At 61.4% G+C, this 16,180-nt stretch overlaps 3 protein-coding genes across 4 annotated transcripts in view; 1 reads left to right on the top strand and 2 right to left on the bottom strand.

Annotated features, from left to right (window-relative positions):
* KIF1A (kinesin family member 1A) overlaps positions 1–6,732 on the bottom strand; it is a 46,315-nt gene extending 39,583 nt beyond the window's left edge. The window contains exon 1 of one of the 2 annotated variants that reach the window (XM_077785575.2): positions 6,594–6,732. The gene's annotated coding sequence lies outside the window, so the exon portion shown is untranslated. Of the gene's footprint in view, positions 1–1,533; positions 1,722–6,593 lie in introns of those variants that run through there. The other variant, XM_021547045.4, reaches the window with a different exon arrangement.
* On the top strand, positions 3,261–7,273 carry AGXT (alanine--glyoxylate aminotransferase). The gene is made up of 11 exons (XM_021547064.3): positions 3,261–3,533; positions 3,658–3,850; positions 4,188–4,252; positions 4,325–4,425; positions 4,638–4,708; positions 5,028–5,112; positions 5,368–5,463; positions 5,678–5,747; positions 5,871–5,966; positions 6,163–6,291; positions 6,608–7,273. The coding sequence occupies exons 1-11, from the start codon at positions 3,294–3,296 to the stop codon at positions 6,713–6,715; spliced, it is 1,254 nt and encodes a 417-aa protein (XP_021402739.2). The 5' UTR covers positions 3,261–3,293; the 3' UTR covers positions 6,716–7,273.
* Positions 7,270–12,133, bottom strand: MAB21L4 (mab-21 like 4). The gene is made up of 5 exons (XM_077785782.2): positions 11,521–12,133; positions 10,226–10,448; positions 8,784–8,937; positions 7,632–7,988; positions 7,270–7,433 (listed from the first exon to the last, which is right to left on the bottom strand). The coding sequence occupies exons 1-5, from the start codon at positions 12,002–12,004 to the stop codon at positions 7,341–7,343; spliced, it is 1,311 nt and encodes a 436-aa protein (XP_077641908.2). The 5' UTR covers positions 12,005–12,133; the 3' UTR covers positions 7,270–7,340.
* Between the last annotated feature and the right edge of the window lie 4,047 nt (positions 12,134–16,180).

The raw sequence follows: 16,180 nt of genomic DNA on the forward strand, positions 1-16,180 counted from the left end.
ACCTCCTGCCCACCCCAGCGGGGGACACAAGCCCAAGGCAGAGTTTGCACCTCCCTGAGAATTTCCATGTGGATTCAGTTTACAAGTAGCAAATATAAGGACATGGATGAGGGGTTCTGCTTCCCATCTCTGCTGCAAAGTAACCCCACCCCCCATCCCTGCTCCCTCCATCCTCTCTTCCAGACACGCCAACCCAAAGCAGGGAAAAGCTGCACAAAAAAGGCAGTGAGCTCCGGTGGATGCCCAGCATTGCTGGGCATGGAGAAGGGTAGCCAGGGAGGGGGCAGCCAACAGATCCCCACACGACCCAGGGCTTGAGGGGCTGCAGGTCTTGCCACATGCGGGGAGGTGGAGGGTGGTGGCAGCATCTTCGCCAGCGCCAGCTGCCACCTCCCAGACAAAATGGAGGTCAGCAGCAGCATGCCGAGATGGTAGAGCCACCACACCCCTGGCCATCCCCAGGGGAGGGGGAGGGTCTGCTACCTCCCTGCCCCCCAGTGCCACAGAGGCCACCTGCGTGGGGCTGCTCTGGGCGCTGGGACAGAAGGGTGCCCGGCTGTGGGCTGGTACGGGAGATGCTCGGCTGGTCCCTTGTCCTCCCCGAGCCCTGATGCTGTCGCATGGGACCTGAGCAGGCAGGAGCCCGGCTCACACGGGGTCTGCGGGATCTAGGGGAGGGGTCCCTGCCCCGTGAGGGGGAGGAGGGGGAGGGGGAGAAGGAAGCAGAGGAGTAAGACAATAGGGCAGGTGCAGGGCTGCTCCGTGCGAGCCTCGTGACCAAGCATGGAGCTCTGCACTAGCCCGGCACCCCGGGACCTGCCCCTTCAACAGCGAGCAGCCGCTGCACCGGCCCGCAGTGACATGGCGGCCCTTGTCCAGCCACTCCACGGTGCAAGGTCACCGTCAGCTGCTCGTCCTTGGGGGCCAAGAGCAGCCTTAGCATCGCAGCATCCTTGCCAGCTAGCCGCGGCGAGAGCCCCAGGTGGGGCATCCACCACTCCCTCCAGCGCTGCTGTCTAAGTCTGAAGCATTATGATGGTGATGACGCAAGATGGCTCAGCAGCATCACCACAGCCATCTGCCCTGGAGGGAAGAGCAGGGGTGGCTCTGGGGTGACAAGGGGTCCCCCGCCATGGGCTGCGGGGATAGCATCCTTCCCCTTCGCACCCTGGCTGGGGCCGGGGCGGCAGAGGCGTCTCCCGGTCCGCAGGCACCCCCCGCCGCACCCCGGCTGGATCCTTCTGGAAGATGGGGCGGCACCCGGCGGTCACCGCGCTGGGGACCCGAGGGCAGCTTCCCCACACCCACAACTTCCAGCATCGGGGGGCTCCGCGAAATGGCCACCGGCCGCAGCCCCCCCGCCCCGCCGGACCCTCGGGGATGCGCATCCCGCTCCCGCCCGCCACGCCTCGTCCCCGCCGGGGCCACGAGGGGCGGCACCGCCACCCCGGAGCGGCGCCGGTTCCCCCGCGGCCAGCGCCCCGGGGGGCGCGGCGGGGCTGCCCCGGGCTGCGCGATGCCGCCCGCCCCTACCTGTGATGCCCGCGGCCGTGGCCGCGGCCGGTTCGGAGGGGCGCGGCGCTCAGCCGTGGGCGGGGGGCGCCGGCATGAGGCCGAGCCGCGCGGTGCGATGCGGTGCCGGTGCCGGTGCCGGTGCCGGTGCCGGTGCCGGTGCCGGTGCCGGTGCCGGTGCCGGTGCCGGTGCGGGTGGCAGCGGCCCCGCCCCTGCGGTCCCCGCCCCACGCGCTGGTTGGCGGCCGCCGCCGCCCGGAGGGGGACGCGGGGACCGGGAGCGCGCGCTCGGGGATGGAGCGGTGACGTCAGCGCATCCCCCGGCCCCGGCCGCGCTGCGGAGCCGCCGCAGGGGCGGGGCGGGGCGGGGCGGGGCGGGGCGGGCTCGGCAGATGTCGCCTGGCAACCGGCACCGGCCCGGTGGTACCCCGGTGCCCCGGTACCCGGTCCGGACACCGCTAGCCCTGTTTTCCGGCGCAGTGTTCCGAGGAGCGGCGCTGGGCAGTGCTTCCCGTGCCCCGGTCCCGAGCCCCCGCCCGCCGCCCGGGGCACGGCCGCTCCTGCCCGTCTGCGCCCGGAATCCAGAGCCTGCGCGGAAAGCGGATTATTCCTTCGCTGCCAGCTGTTTCCAGCAGCACGGCCACCCTCGCCCCACGGCAGCCGCGAGGCCACGCGTCCCCTCCCCGCCCCAGCCATGCCCCAAATCTCCCTAGAGGACAGGGAGATCTTCTTCATCCGATATGTCGTCATCGCTTTGGTGGGATGATGGCTGGGCAGCAGTCCCTATGCTGACTGTGGCTTCCATCGGCCATGCGGGATCAAACTCATCTGCCCCCAGCTCCTCTCAGTGGTGCAGATGTGCTCTCACCTGGCACTGTTGCTGGCCCCATGTCTCTGTCTGGTATGTCTTCAGCAGCGGCCACTGGTGCCAGTTCTGCCGGGTGGGAATTCTCATCCCTGTGCTCACCCCTGTTCTCATCCCTAGCCAAAGCTTTGCTCACTGAGGGGCTCCTTTGAGCAGAGACCCACTCATGGATCTGCTAAAGCTGGCAGCGGGCAGCTTATTTGCATTTCAGGGTGTGGATGGCAGAGAATGTGGCTGAAGTGAGGCGCAGGGCAATGTGCTGTGGGTACACACAGCAGGTAACAGAATATCGACCCCACGTGGGGCCTGTGGCACCCTCAGGACACATTGGGATGCTCATGGTCCAGCTGTGCCTACAAGAGCGCAGCTCGCTGTGGCAATGACTGTGTCCATGTCCCAGTCCACAGCCCTGGTGCACATCAGTCCAGTGGCCAGCCTCCTTCAGGCTGTCACCCTGCCAGATGTCACTCTCCAGGGCAGGTCCCTGGTCGGGGCACCCTGGTCAACAGGAACTTTTTGCTGCAGGAGGAGCTACGACCATGGCAGCTGTGCCAGACCAGTCTCTGTACAGCCATCCTGTGGCACAGGATCTAGGTGCCCAGAGCAAGGATCCCACCTGCTGGGACACTGTTGGGAATCATCAGCCCTCGTATTGTGGGGGGCCACGGGGACAAGGACTGCCTCAGTGCTTGGGAGTCCCAGAGGCTGGCATACCTAGAGAGTGATGACCTGAGCACCACCAAGGGAGCATCCCCCAAAATGAGGGGCCCAAGACAGGGATAGCAGAGATGACACATTAACCAGGCAGAGGAGGCAGCCAGGGGTAGAGTCCAGACTGGTAGGGGGGAGCACTGAATACTGGGTCAAGGTCCGTGGGGACGCCGGACACTGCTGGCACAGGATAGACTGTGCTGCAATGCTGGCAGCTGCTCAGGCAGCCTCCTCTACTCCTCCTCTTTGGGCTCAGCTCCTGGGGACAGCACGGCGTGCCATGGCCACCGGACTGCTCCGCGTTGCCCCTCCGGAGGAGCTGCTGCGGCCCCTGGCCGTGCCCGAGAGGCTGCTGCTCGGGCCAGGGCCCAGCAACGTGCCCCGCCGCATCCGGGCTGCGGGCGCTCGCCAGCTCCTGGGCCACATGCACCCTGAGGTGTTGCAGGTGAGCTGCCCCAGCCCAGCCTTCCTTCCCTCCCCTCCTCTTCCTCACCCCCAGGAAGGGCTGGAACAGCTCTGCTGGGGCAAGAGGAGCAATAGCAGTGCTGGCCAGTGTCCTGCTGCCGCAGGTGATGGATGAGATCAAGGCGGGCATCCAGTACGCCTTCCAGACGCAGAACAGGCTGACCCTGGCCATCAGCGGCAGCGGCCACTGTGCCATGGAGGCCGCCCTCGTCAACCTGCTCGAGCAAGGTGACACCGTGCTGGTGGCCATCAACGGCATCTGGGGACAGCGTGCTGCCGATATTGCCAGGAGGCTGGGTATGCTGGGAACAGGCAGGTGGTGTGGCAGGGCTCAGGGGACTGGGCTTGAAGGCAGGGTGCCCTGGTTTGCTGTCCGAATGCTGGCAGTGCTCAGTGACACGGCTTGCAAAGCCAGAGAGCACTCTGCCAGAGAGCACTCCAGGTTTTTCCAAGAATGATGCCACTCCATTTATGGTGCTTTATGGCTTTTCCACTGGGCAAATCTGCAGGAGGCCAGACTCCGGCAGGTGGCTCTGCTCCTGCTTCATGCATGATCAATTGCCCCATGGAGCAGATGAGTGCCCAGTGGGAAGCATGCCCAAACCTCACTCTCCTCTGCCCAAATTCCTTCCAGGAGCCAATGTCTATGAGCTGCTGAAGCCCCCAGGCAAGTACTTCACTCCACAGGACATTGAGCAGGTGAGTGCTGGCCACTATGCAGAGGGCACAAGCTGACCTCCAGTGTGGTCACTTTCCCTCTGTGTCATGCAGGGCCTGCTGCAGCACAAACCTTTGGTGCTCTTCATCACCCACGGCGAGTCCTCCACAGGGGTGCTGCAGCCACTGGAGGGGCTGGGCGAGCTGTGCCACCGGTCAGTGCCTGATGGCCACCCCAAGGTCACCACCGGGGATTTGGGCCTGGGGGTTTATATGTGCTGGGCTCTTCTCTGGCTCCGTTGTGCTGGAAGCAGTTGGTGCCAGTGAGACACACAGTTCCTGTGGGGACCAGGATGCCAGGGCTGCAGCCAGAGATGTGGCAAGAAGAGGTGGCAGGGACACCAGGCTGAGCTCTGTCCTTCCACAGGTATGGCTGCTTGTTGCTTGTGGACGCAGTGGCATCGCTTGGGGGAGCCCCCATCTTCATGGACCAGCAGGGTAAGAGCCACAGTGCCACCATGAAGAACCAGGGGACAAAGGGGTTCATGCCTGGGACAGGGAGCAGTGGGATCAGGCCCTCGGCCTGCATTTTGGCTAGCAGCACTAGAAACTGGTCCAGATGCATCCAGAGAGCCTGTTCCCCTTGGGGCACCATCAGCAGAGCCAGGGCCCTCCCAAAGCAGCCTGGAACAAGTGGGACCTGCCATGTGTGCCATCCTTGTGCTTCCCACCCACCACTTGCAGCTAGGTCAGCGGGCTCAGCATTTTCCTGCTGGGAGCCTCTGATTCCTAAGGAGCTGTCTTCCCTCTTGGGCAGAGATCGATGTCCTGTACTCGGGGTCCCAGAAAGTCCTCAACACACCCCCTGGCAGTGCCCCCATCTCATTCAGTGAGCGAGCCAGGTAAGAGCAGCCCAGTCTCAGCAGGGTGGATGTGGCTGGGGGAGGTTGTCACCTCTCTCCTTTGCCAGCCACCTGCTTCTGTCCTGCTCTGCAGTGCTATGGGGGCACAGCCCATCCCATCCCTGGGCAGTGATTGGGAGCTGGAGCCAATCTCTGCATTCACTGTAGGGGAGTTACTGCCTCCCACAGGGCTGATCCCACCTTGGAGCTGGTGGGGTCAAGGTCCCACCTCTCCCCGGTACTCTGTTTCGCCAGGGAGAAGCTGCTGAGGAGGAAGACGAAGCCCCCATCCTTCTATCTGGACGTGGGCTGCTTGGCAAACTACTGGGGCTGTGACGGGGAGCCGAGGAGGTGAGGGCGGTCTCCCTCGTTACAGACGGCTGCGAGCACTCCCCACCCAGCCTCTGTCCTGGCTCGGGGGCTGCCCGCCCTCCCCCTGCCTCCTGGTCACACCCTCTGCACTGGGTGGTGAGGAGGGGGGATACCGTGCCTCAGTTTCCCCTCAGTTTCCCTCAGGGGCTGCCGTGCTGCAGCCAAGCTGAACGCCCCTGGGTGCCTCTTGCAGGTACCACCACACGGCGCCCATCAACAGCTTCTTCAGCTTGCGGGAAGGCTTGGCCCTGCTGGCAGAAGTGGTGAGTGGCACCAGGCAGGCAGGGGAGCACCAGCAGTGCCCGTGGGGCTCGGAGGAGCCGTGGGTGCCAGGAGATGCCTGCCAGCAGCAGAGACCTTCTCTCTTCTCTCCTCTCTGCCCACAGGGTCTGGAGAGCTCCTGGGAGCGACACCGGGCCAACTGCACCCAGCTGTGCCAGGGGCTGCTCGACATGGGGCTTGAGCTCTTTGTGGAGGAGGAGGTGGGTGCAGGGCAAGCCCACCAGCAGCACCACAGAGTGGGGGCAGCGTGAGGGCACAGCCCTGTGCAGCTGGAGATGTGCCTGGGCAGCTTTTGATGCCAGAGAAAAATCTCCCCAGCTCCGTGATGCTCTCTCCTGGCACGGCGCTGGGGTCACCAGGGGCCGTGGGACTGAAACCAGTTTCTCTCTTCCTCAGAGGGCCAGACTTCCCACCATCACCACCGTCAGGGTGCCCGAGGGCTACAACTGGGAGGACATCACGGCCTTTCTGATGGACAACCACGGCATGGAGATCGCTGGGGGCCTGGGCCCCACGGTGGGCAAGGTGGGCAGAGTCCTCCCGTCCCGCTGCCCGTGGCTGGGCACAGAGCCCCGCATTCACTGCCCCTCTCTGGCTGCCACTGCGTGTGTCGCTGGCTGTGTCCCATTGCCCGGAGCAACGCATAGCAGCATAACCACACACAATCACCTCCTAATTGAATAACCACGCACGTAATTAGCCGGGGCGACACCTCTTTATAGGGAACGATGTGTTAAATGCGAGCAAGGGAGCTGCGCACAACCACTCACACCTGGCCGTGTGTCCCCCGCTCCCTCCGCACGGGCTGCTGAGGCGCAGACACTCACCCTTCTCCTCCCAGGTCCTGCGCATCGGCCTCATGGGCTGCAACTCAACCAGTGGCAACGTGGAGCGAGTGCTTGGAGCCCTGCGAGATGCCCTAAAGCGCTGCCACCGCAGCCGGTTGTGAGCATCCCCGGAGGGGGGAGGCTGGGGGAGGTGGCCTGGCACTGCCTCGCATGCCTGGCTGCAGGCAGCTGGCAGCAGAGGGACTCCACTGCCTCCCTGGGATGCTGGCAGGAGCCAGCACGGCAGCATCCAGCAAGCCGAGGCACAGTGGAAAGGAGCTGGGATAGCAGGGCACATGGAGGAGAGGGCTGTGCTCAGCAGATGTGAGATGTGGCTCAAAACCACTTCTCCCACCACCCCCTACACTGGCCTGGCCCCTCAGTTCTTTCCCTTCCCCTGGCCCCAGGGCATGGTGACCCTCAGCCAGCTGACAGAGGGTTGGATGCAGGGTCTGACCATAGGTCACTTCCCCTCCCATCACCAACAACCTCGGCCTTCCCCACCCTCTGCAGCAGAATGCCAGCCATCCCCCTGCAGATTCTGGTCCATGGAGCACCCAGTGCCCCGGTCCACCAGGGCAGCCAAGAGTCTGTGGGTGCCCTACCAGGTGCAGCAGATGTGCTCTCTCCCCTGTACCACCTTTCCTCAATAAAATTACACAGCAGGATGCTGCTCCCTAGCCCTGTAGCTCTCCTTGCACCTCCCAGAGTTTTGAGACACCCAGTGGGACAGCAGCAGGGTCTCACTCAGCTCTGCTGAGGGATTTCTTGGCGGATCCTGGAGAGGAGCTGGGATGCTGCCGAGCGACGTGCACTGTCCTGGATCCTGTACACCTGAAACTAAAGAGGGTGGGCAGTGAGGGGAGAGGGCTCCCCACTCTGCTGGAGCTCCTTGCCCAGCACTCCCAGCCTCCCACAGCCTCCTCAGCACGCCAGAGAGCTTGGTGGAGCCGATTGCAGCTCATCCCAAGATTCCTAGCCCAGGTGCTAGGGATCTCAAGTGCTGCCTCACGAGTTCTGCTGAAGGGCTGGGGTTACCTGGCTGAGCAGGATGTCAAAGTAGGCTGTGTCCCAGCAGGACCCATCCTCGGTGGGGAGCTGCAGGAGGGCTTGGGTTTCCGTGTCTGCCTGGCAGCTGCCACTGAACCCATGGAGGCCAAAGTGGAAGCGGAGGAAGCGTTGGGGGTCACAGGCAAAGCTCTCCACTTTATGGTAGAGGGAGGCAAGGTCTGGGGCATCTCCTTGGAAGAGGTTTTCCTCTGGGTTCAGGAAGTGGGGCAGGTGCTGGGTGGCCAGGCAGCGGAGAAGGATCACCAAGAGCCTGTAGACAGAGCCTTCCAGGTCCTGCCAGTCCTCAGGGGAGGGGAAGAGCTCTGTGCTCCACAGCAACACCATCTGTGAGGAGGGAGAGAAGAGCACAAGGCCTGATCCCAGGAAGGCTGTCCCTTCACACCCTGCAGGTCACCATGCAACCACTTGTGGGGCTGAATCCATGCGGGCTGGAGAAGATGATTCTTTTGTGAAGGCCAGATACATACATGTGCCCTTTTTCTTAAAAAAACCTACAACCACCACCCCCAAAACATCAAAGATTGCAACGCAAAGCAAAGTACACAGCATTTGGGTTACTTGGAGCTGGAGCCGTTCTGTAAGCAGAAAACACCCTTGCATACTTCTTGACCCTTGGCTTGGAGAGCCATCAAAAGGCAGGCCACACCTAGATTGTGCCACCAAGTGCTGTCCCCAGCATGGCCAGTTGGCACAGCTCCAGGGTGTTGAAAAGAGGTTGGGTGGGGAGAGGAGGTTTTTTCTCAGCAGAAATGCCACCCGCAGCCCTGTACAGGCACGTCCCAGCACACCAGGGCATGGGGCAGCCTTGCAGTGTGGCACAGGGATGCCATCCCACCGAGACAGGCAGCCTGGGCCAGGGGGTGATGCCCTGCACACCAGTGCAGAGCCCCAGCTCTGAATGCACAAAGCGTCTCCAGCTGGAGGTTGCTGGTTCAATCCAAGGAAGAGGATCAAAGCCCTCTAACCGTGGCTGGCAGCAGCACACATCCTTCCCAGACACAGCCATGGGCTGCTACACCCCAAAGCCCTGCAGATCCTTGTCTGGGTTCTTGTGCAGGGGAGCAGCCTTGGCTCTGCTTGCCCAGAGAGCCACGGTCCCAAGCAGCAGAACCAACCTACCTTCAGGTGGTTGAAAGTGAGGGCGCCTCTCCCCCCGTGCCCTCCCCAGTCCTGGTCACGGAGCTGGTCGAGCAGGCGAAGGCTGTCCAGACGGGGTCCCTGCAGGGTGTCCACTCCTCGGAGCAGCTTCAGGATGGGAAGGTGAGTGGAGGATCTGGAGGAAGAGAGTGGGGTCTGGTGGGAGGGGAGATGAAGACCTGCATCCTCCCAGGATGGGGAGAGCATGCCTGCAGTGACATGGCACGCATATTGTTGGATAGGATGGATAAATATAATTTTTCATAAATAATACAGCCAGGATGAGAACAGTCCTCCCAGCTAGCCGGAAGATGCCCCTGCCTACGGATGGGTCCAGGGGTCAAGTGGACTGTTCCATCTCACCCCCAAAATGTATGGTTCACCCCGCACCTGTAACCCTCCCCTAAAACATCAGGTGCCTGTAACCCCATTGGCCTGAGCCTTGTTCCAGCCCACCCTGAAGCCCCCTGATAAGGGGGCTCCAAGGGGCCAAATGCCCTCTTGGAACTCCCCCCCCCTTCTTGGATCTTCCCCCTCATAGGACCCCCACCCCTTCCTTGAGCATCTTCCTGTCGCTCCCCTCTCCCATCCCCTCGGGCCTTGCCACGTGCTGTGTCTGGCAGCTCGAAGCAGGACCTTTCTCCATCCCTAATAAACCTTATACCACAAGAGCAGCCTTCAGAAATCTCTCATCTCCATTCATCTACACCATTCTGGAGCAACAGCACTTGCTACAGCATGTGGTCCCAGCCAATGCAGCATCTGGGATCTGCAAGATCCCCCCCATGCTTGCCTCTGGAACTTCAGAGGTGTGGAGCGAGATGGGAACACTGCTGTGCAGCTCCTGCCTTCCCAGGAGGATCAGGAGTGGGGCAAAATGGGGATTTTTTTCCCCTATGTGCAGTGGGGAGAGGAGGCTGGGTTGGTTCCCAGCGAGAGGCTGGACATCCAGTTGGACCACCTTGTTCCCAAAATAGATACGGACTGGTCCAGCTGGCTGCTCAGCCCCGCCATGGGGCTGGGTCATTGTGCTGGCAGGCAAGGTATGTCAGTGCAGGCTTGTTTTGTCCTGCAGCCCACCTTGGGAGGCAGTTCATCACCCTTCTGCTGCCAGGTGCCTGGGCTTGTCTCTGAAGCCCAAGCAGGGATCTGAGAGCTGCCACCCTCTGCACAGTTAGGGTGCATCTCCAGTGAATAATTCCAGGGGCCTCCTTCAGTTACACTCCCCCTCTTTCCCTGAGCTGTCTGAAACTTGTCTGAAACTCCCCAACACAGGGAAGAGGGTTTGGGCATCATAAGGAGGTGACTTCAACCCCTGCTGACTTGTCCCCGCCCTGTCCCAATCTCTTTTTGCCTACACCCGGCAGGGCTGCCAGCCAGGGGGCATCCCTGGCACAGGATCACCCCGCAACTGAGCCTCTCACCTCCAGCAGTGGGGAGAGGCAGGGACAAAGTGAGCCTCTTCCGTGGCCCTCCTGAGGCTGCCTTCAGGGAAGCCCCTGTCCCTGTGCAGCCTCTGGAGCTGCAGCGGCTCCTGCTGCCTCCTCACCACAGGAACAATGTCAAAGCGAATGGTCTTCCAGCTGCCACGGATCAGCAGGGAGAGCTCCATGGCATCTTCCCGCAGATTTTCAGCACTGATGTCACCTAGAAGCAGAGGGTTTGGCAGCTGTGAGCAGGTTAGCACAGCCGGTCCCGCAGGCTGAACCAGGTCTGTGCTGCAGCAGCCGTGGCCGTGTCCCACCCCACTCGACTCAGCCCTTTCCAGTGCTGCAGTCTGGGTGCAGTTCCCCGGGTAAAATCCCTCTCCCGGCCATGCTGGGGTGGTTTTACAGGAAGAAGCATCGCAGGGGTCAAGGTCAGGCACAGCAGGAAGTCTCAAGCAATCAAACTGAGCTGTGCTTCTGGGTGGCTGAACAGTGCCAAGAAAAGCAATGCACTCCAAGAAAAATGGATCAGGAAAGGTTCATTGCTTTCTGGGGGTGGAGGAAGATGAAGGTCACTGGCTTGGCCACAGAGGAAGAAGGGGATAGTGGATTTGCTGGGACTGGGTTAAGAGACTTTCAGACCCACTGGTACTCTCACATTACCCTTTCACCCTGGCTGAGCTTTCCTTCAAGAAGCACAATGGGAGATGAAAATGCATGAAGAAGCTTATGGAACAGCTATGGGCATCTCCCAGGGTCCCCTCCCACCAAGGACACTGCTGCCAGCTGGGGCCCACGTGTTCACAGGGTCAGACCCGTGCCCCAGGGTTCTGGTCCAGCTCTGATGCGCTCCCAGCTCACTCTCCAAACAGCCTCCTCCAGGGAGCAGGGGGCACTTGGAGGCAAGAGGTGGAGGGGAGAATGTGGTGAGGGCAAACCAAGCACACCAAGTCCTTGAGCAAACCCTACCTGGGGACTAACAGCAGGGCTGGGTGGACCCTGCACCCACCAAGAAGGGTGCCATCAGTCCCAGGTGAAGATGCCTGAGGATGACTCTGATGCCCTGGGATGGCAGGGAAAAGTTTGCATCTCCCCTTTTCCTTAGCTGGGGGCAAAGCCCATCCCAGCACACAGCAAGGTGCTCGCTAACCTGCCCCTGCAGCTTTTGGGTGGGCCACATGCCCAGGAACCTACGTCCCAGCACGTTTGCATAGGGATGACTGCCAAGCTGGGAAGCTGGGCAGGCACTGGAGGCAGCTCCTGGCGGGGAAGCACCCTGCCAGCGTACGCACCTGGCTGAAGCAGGAAGAGGCGTTGGCAGCGCACGATGGCTGAAACAAGGAGCTCTTTCAGGTGCTGGAGGATTTTGCCTGGAAGCAGGCACCTCGCACCACCTCCGTGCTCCATCACATCCACACCACCAGTCCAGTCCTCCAAATCAGTCCCTGGAGAGCACACTTCCAGACAGCAGGTGTTCATCTCTGCAGGGCGCCCGCCCGGGCTGTCCCTGTTCCGGCATGCCAGCACACGCAGGGTGTCACCATCAATGCGCAGGGGCACCTCGAGAGTGACAGCGTCCTCAGAGGCACCGACAGCAAACTCGAAGGCTTCCAGGTTCCTGGCGTAGTCCACGAGGAAGCGGGGATCCCTGGCATGGACATTCTCCAGCAGGGTGAGCAGGATGTCCTCGGCCCGCTGGAAATGCTCCACCCGCTGCCTCTCGCGGGACAGGATCACTCCGAGGTAGCTGTGCCAGAGGGAAGTGTTGGCTTCCATGGCAGCTCTGCTTCTGCCTTACGCTGCTCCGAGCAGCAGGAAAGGTGCGTGGGCAGGGAGGGCAGGGCTGGCCCGGCGCGGGGCGGGCGGAGGGAAGCAGAGCCGGGCGGTGACAAACACCGAGTGCTGGGTGACTCCCAGGGAGAGGTACGGGGCAAACCCAGGGCGGGGGCTTGAGTCACACCGTGGCCCCTCTTCTGCCACTCCAGAAGGGTGACAGCGAGTGCTCAGCTGCTGGGTCATGCCAGGGGAACGCTGTGCTCTCCCGCACCGCCCTTGGCATAGGGAGTAGGTGCCGGCAGCACCCCTCCCAGCCAGTGCCAGGTGAAGCACCCACTGTCCTTCACCCCAGCCTAGTCCAGCGCTGCCCGCCCGGCTGCTCCCAGCCTGTGCGGCACCCACAGGAGCTGGCCAGGCTCCTGCAGGGGCGGGGCAGTGGAAGGGCAGCTGGATCCAGAGCCTGCCTTGCCGGTGCCCAGAGCAGCCCTGCAGGCCCAGTGCAAAAGCTCAGCTCCATCGGGCTCCAGCTCTCGCAGGTGCGGCAGCCCCCGGCGCCCCTCTCCAGCCCGCCTCGCCGCACACACGGGCCCCGCCCGGACCGCGGTCTCCTGCCAGGCTGCGGGAGGATGGACCCGGGAGGACGCACAAAGGGGGCTTTGGACCCCACAGCCGCCGTGGGGAGGCTCCGGGAGCGGCAGGGCCGGTCCGTGGGTGCCTCAGCCCCGCCGCTGCTGCCGTGCCCCGGCCCCGCTCCGCGCTCGGGGGCTCGGTGCATCCCGAGCTGCCTGCGCTCGTACCCTCAGACCTGCCCGCGCTTCTCCCCATCTCCCACAAACCCCAGAATGCGGATTGCCCGGCACGTTATCTTTTCTGAGTGCCGTCACCTTCCAGAGGTCCCCGAGCTCCGCAGGCCTGGAGCCGCAGCTCAGTGATGATGCCTGCGAGGCTGGGCTCTCGCCGCGGGACCCTGTGCTCAGCCGTCCCGGCTTTCCTGCCAACTGATCCTGCCTCGGTCACAGCAGGGAAGGCAATGGGGAAGCGGGGGAGGCTCCGTGGCAGCAGGGGGCCCGAGACGAGCTTGGGGACCACTTGTGATGAAGAGAGGGAGAGTGCCAAGGGGCTCATGGCCGCTCCTCCCATCTCCTGTGGCTCACGCTTACCCTTTTTAAACAGCCCAAGTGAGGTTTCTCGATCTCCCCAGGGGTTATTTCCAGCGCCTCCTTCAATTCCCTGTTGCTGAGGAGCTGCCCTGAAGGTAGGAGTCTGTCCCTCATGTTCATTAACCCTTCTGCCAGCCGACTGAAGGAGTTCTGCCTTCCAAGGGTCAGAGCTTCCACCTGCAGGGCATCCTTGAGCAGCTGCAGTCCGAGCCACTAAGCCTGCATTGGGCTTCTCACTACCAGGGGGCTGCAGGTACTCTGAGCTGGGGAGTCTCAGCCAGATTTTAAACCCTGACAGGAGCGATGGGCTCTGCATTTCCTTCCCTGAGCTCTGTGCTTCAGGTTTCAGCCCACCTGAGCACGGGATGCTCAGTCCCCCACGCCAGTGACTGTCTCAACCGGAGCGGGGCAGGTCTTGCCCTCCTCCATCATGTGGGGAAGACAAGCTGGCTGGTGTCCCGGAGAAGGACCAAAAGCAGCAGACCCCCATCAGAGTGTCTTGGGCTCATCCTGAAGAATGCTGAACCCAAGCCAGACAAGACAGATTACTGCTTCATGCCCTGGTGTGGGAAAAAGAGGGCAGAGAGATGCAGGCAACCATGTTTCTGGAGGTGGTGGGGCATGGCTCACTGCTGTCAGGGTTGCAGTGTGTCCATCATTCTGTCATGGATGGAGTCCCTGCCTCAGCAGCAGCCAGGACATTCCTTCTGTCCGTGCCTGGCAGGAATGCTGGAGGAGGCTGTGGGCATCGTGCAGAAGCTGAATTGAGAGCCAGGAGTGGTTCTATAGGAAGGTAAGGCTGGGCAGGGCATGGAAACATGCCTGTCCCTCCAGATGTCTTGGTGCTAGTGGGGTAACCCTGTCCTCTTGTCACAGTGCTGGCAGAGCCCACAGTGTGACCTGACATCCTGCTGCCAGAGCTCTGATGCTGGGAAGAGCCAGTGTGATGTGATCCCCTCAGCTCATCTCTGTGCTTTTCAGACCCCTGGGTGCCACAATCAAGAGGTTGGTGCTGCAAATGCTGCCTTCCTGTGGACTAGGACCTCCCCTTTTCCCCTTTTCCCCTTCCCCCTTTTCCCTTTTCCCCTTTTCCCCTTCCCCCTTTTCCCTTTTCCCCTTTTCCCCTTCCCCCTTTTCCCTTTTCCCCTTTTCCCTTTTTCCCCTTTTCCCCTTTCCTCCTTCTGCCTTTCCCTTCCTCCTTTCTTCCTCTTTTCCTCCTTCCTGTTCTTCACCCTGTTTTTCTCCTTTCCTATTCTCCTTTCCTTTCCTCTCTCACTTCCTCTCCCCTCCTCATTCTCTCCTCTCCCCCATAGGCAAGGGGCCAGGGGCAGGCCCTGGAGGAGCATCTTCCTGGCTGCTGCCAGGCACAGGCAGCACAGTGAGTGACCCTGCTGCAGGCACCATGTGAGAAGGAGGAGTGATGCTGGGCAGTGGCACATCTGGTGACAAAGCTGGCCAGCCAAAAGAGGTGGGAGCAGCTGGAGGTGCTGCCAGATGCTGAGCAGGGCTCTGAGCAGGATGGTGTACATCAGGTGGTGGGCACAGAAGCTCCAACCCACATGGGTGAGTGGCTGAGCCCTGGCTGGAGCCGTGCTGCGTGGGATGAGCCATGGGGCAGGGACACTGCACGGCTGGGCATTTGGGGCAGCACCTGGACACTCAACCCACAATCAGCCCAAGCTGAGCACAGGTCCACTGGCCCAAAAATAGCAGGAAAAACTTCCTAGTGGGAAGGTCAGTTAGGCTATGGAAGACATGGCTGGAGTGCAAAGTGTCTGGGCAAGTCACTAGAGGCTGGTGGCGAGTGCCTCGGCACTGGCAGAGAGTTTGGCCTGAATGAGCTAATCACTGTTTCCATCTCGCTGCTTTACAGTTCCAAGAATTTTTGATCTGTTAGAAACAGGAGAAAGAAAACAACCCCAAGCTGAAGGGCAAGTACAAGCAAGAGAGAGGAAAAAAACCTGGGGGCATGGGAGCACCTGGCACAGCAGAGGTGGGCGAGGAGCTGCAATGAGCCCCCAGTGTCCCTTACCCAGCTGCGGGGCTGTGCACTGTGACTGCTGCATGCCAGACCCTGCCAGATGCCATCATCACTCAGCAGAAAGATTTTGGGGTGCTGAGCTGGTGGGTTGAGGAGCTGGCAGGCACATGGGCACTGGGATGAGGGAGGGAGGTTATGTTCTGCACCAGCACCAGCACTTCGGCACCCCACGAGCCCCCAGAGTGGCATGGCCCCCAACAAAAGGGCTGGGATAGGGAGGGGGGACAAAGGCAGGGAAGGTAGAGAGGAAGAGAGAGTAATTTAACATGACAGGCTGTTTATTTTGGCAAAAAGGGTCTCTTTTCAACAGATTTCAAAGCTCAGCCCTGGGGCTTGCGGGGGGACCACACAGCGGGGTGGGAGATGAGGGGTGCAAGATGGGGGGGTTCAGTGGGGCACCCAGACTGAGAGGGAGAAGAATGCCCTGTCTGTTCCTGCCTGGGGCACAGGCTGTTTTTCAAGCCCTGGCTGTGCTTGAACGCTGCAGCAGCGGGGTGTCCCCGTGGGTGCCCACGCTCCCGCACGCACACGCTTGCCTGCATGCACACACACACATTCGCACGCTCCCCCTGCCCCTGCTCCTTCCTCCAGGCCAGGGCTCAGCTGGAGTCTTGGCTTCCCCCAGTGACATTTCAAAATAGGCTGTTTATTAAAATTAAAAAAAAAAAAAAAATTAAAAAAAAAAAAACAACCGCAGGGGGGGGATTGCTAGGAAAGAAATAATTATTATAATCACATTAAGAGCTTTGGCTGTAAAACTCTTGTGAGAGCACAGGGAAGGAGCTGGGGCTGCTCTCTGCAGGGAGTACAGGGGGTGGTTTTCCTGCCTTGTGCTCTTTTATTTTCCAGTCCTGATCCAAAAACACCTCCCCTCCTCCCCTTTTCCTCCCCTTTATCCTGGGAAATGAAAACAATTTATTTAATGATGGATCATCCCTTTCTCTGGTCACTGACCTTCTGGGTGAATTTCTGCTG

Source organism: Lonchura striata, chromosome 9 (assembly GCF_050655825.1).
Source record: "Lonchura striata isolate lonStrDom1 chromosome 9, ASM5065582v1, whole genome shotgun sequence".
NCBI classification, from domain to species: domain Eukaryota; kingdom Metazoa; phylum Chordata; class Aves; order Passeriformes; family Estrildidae; genus Lonchura; species Lonchura striata.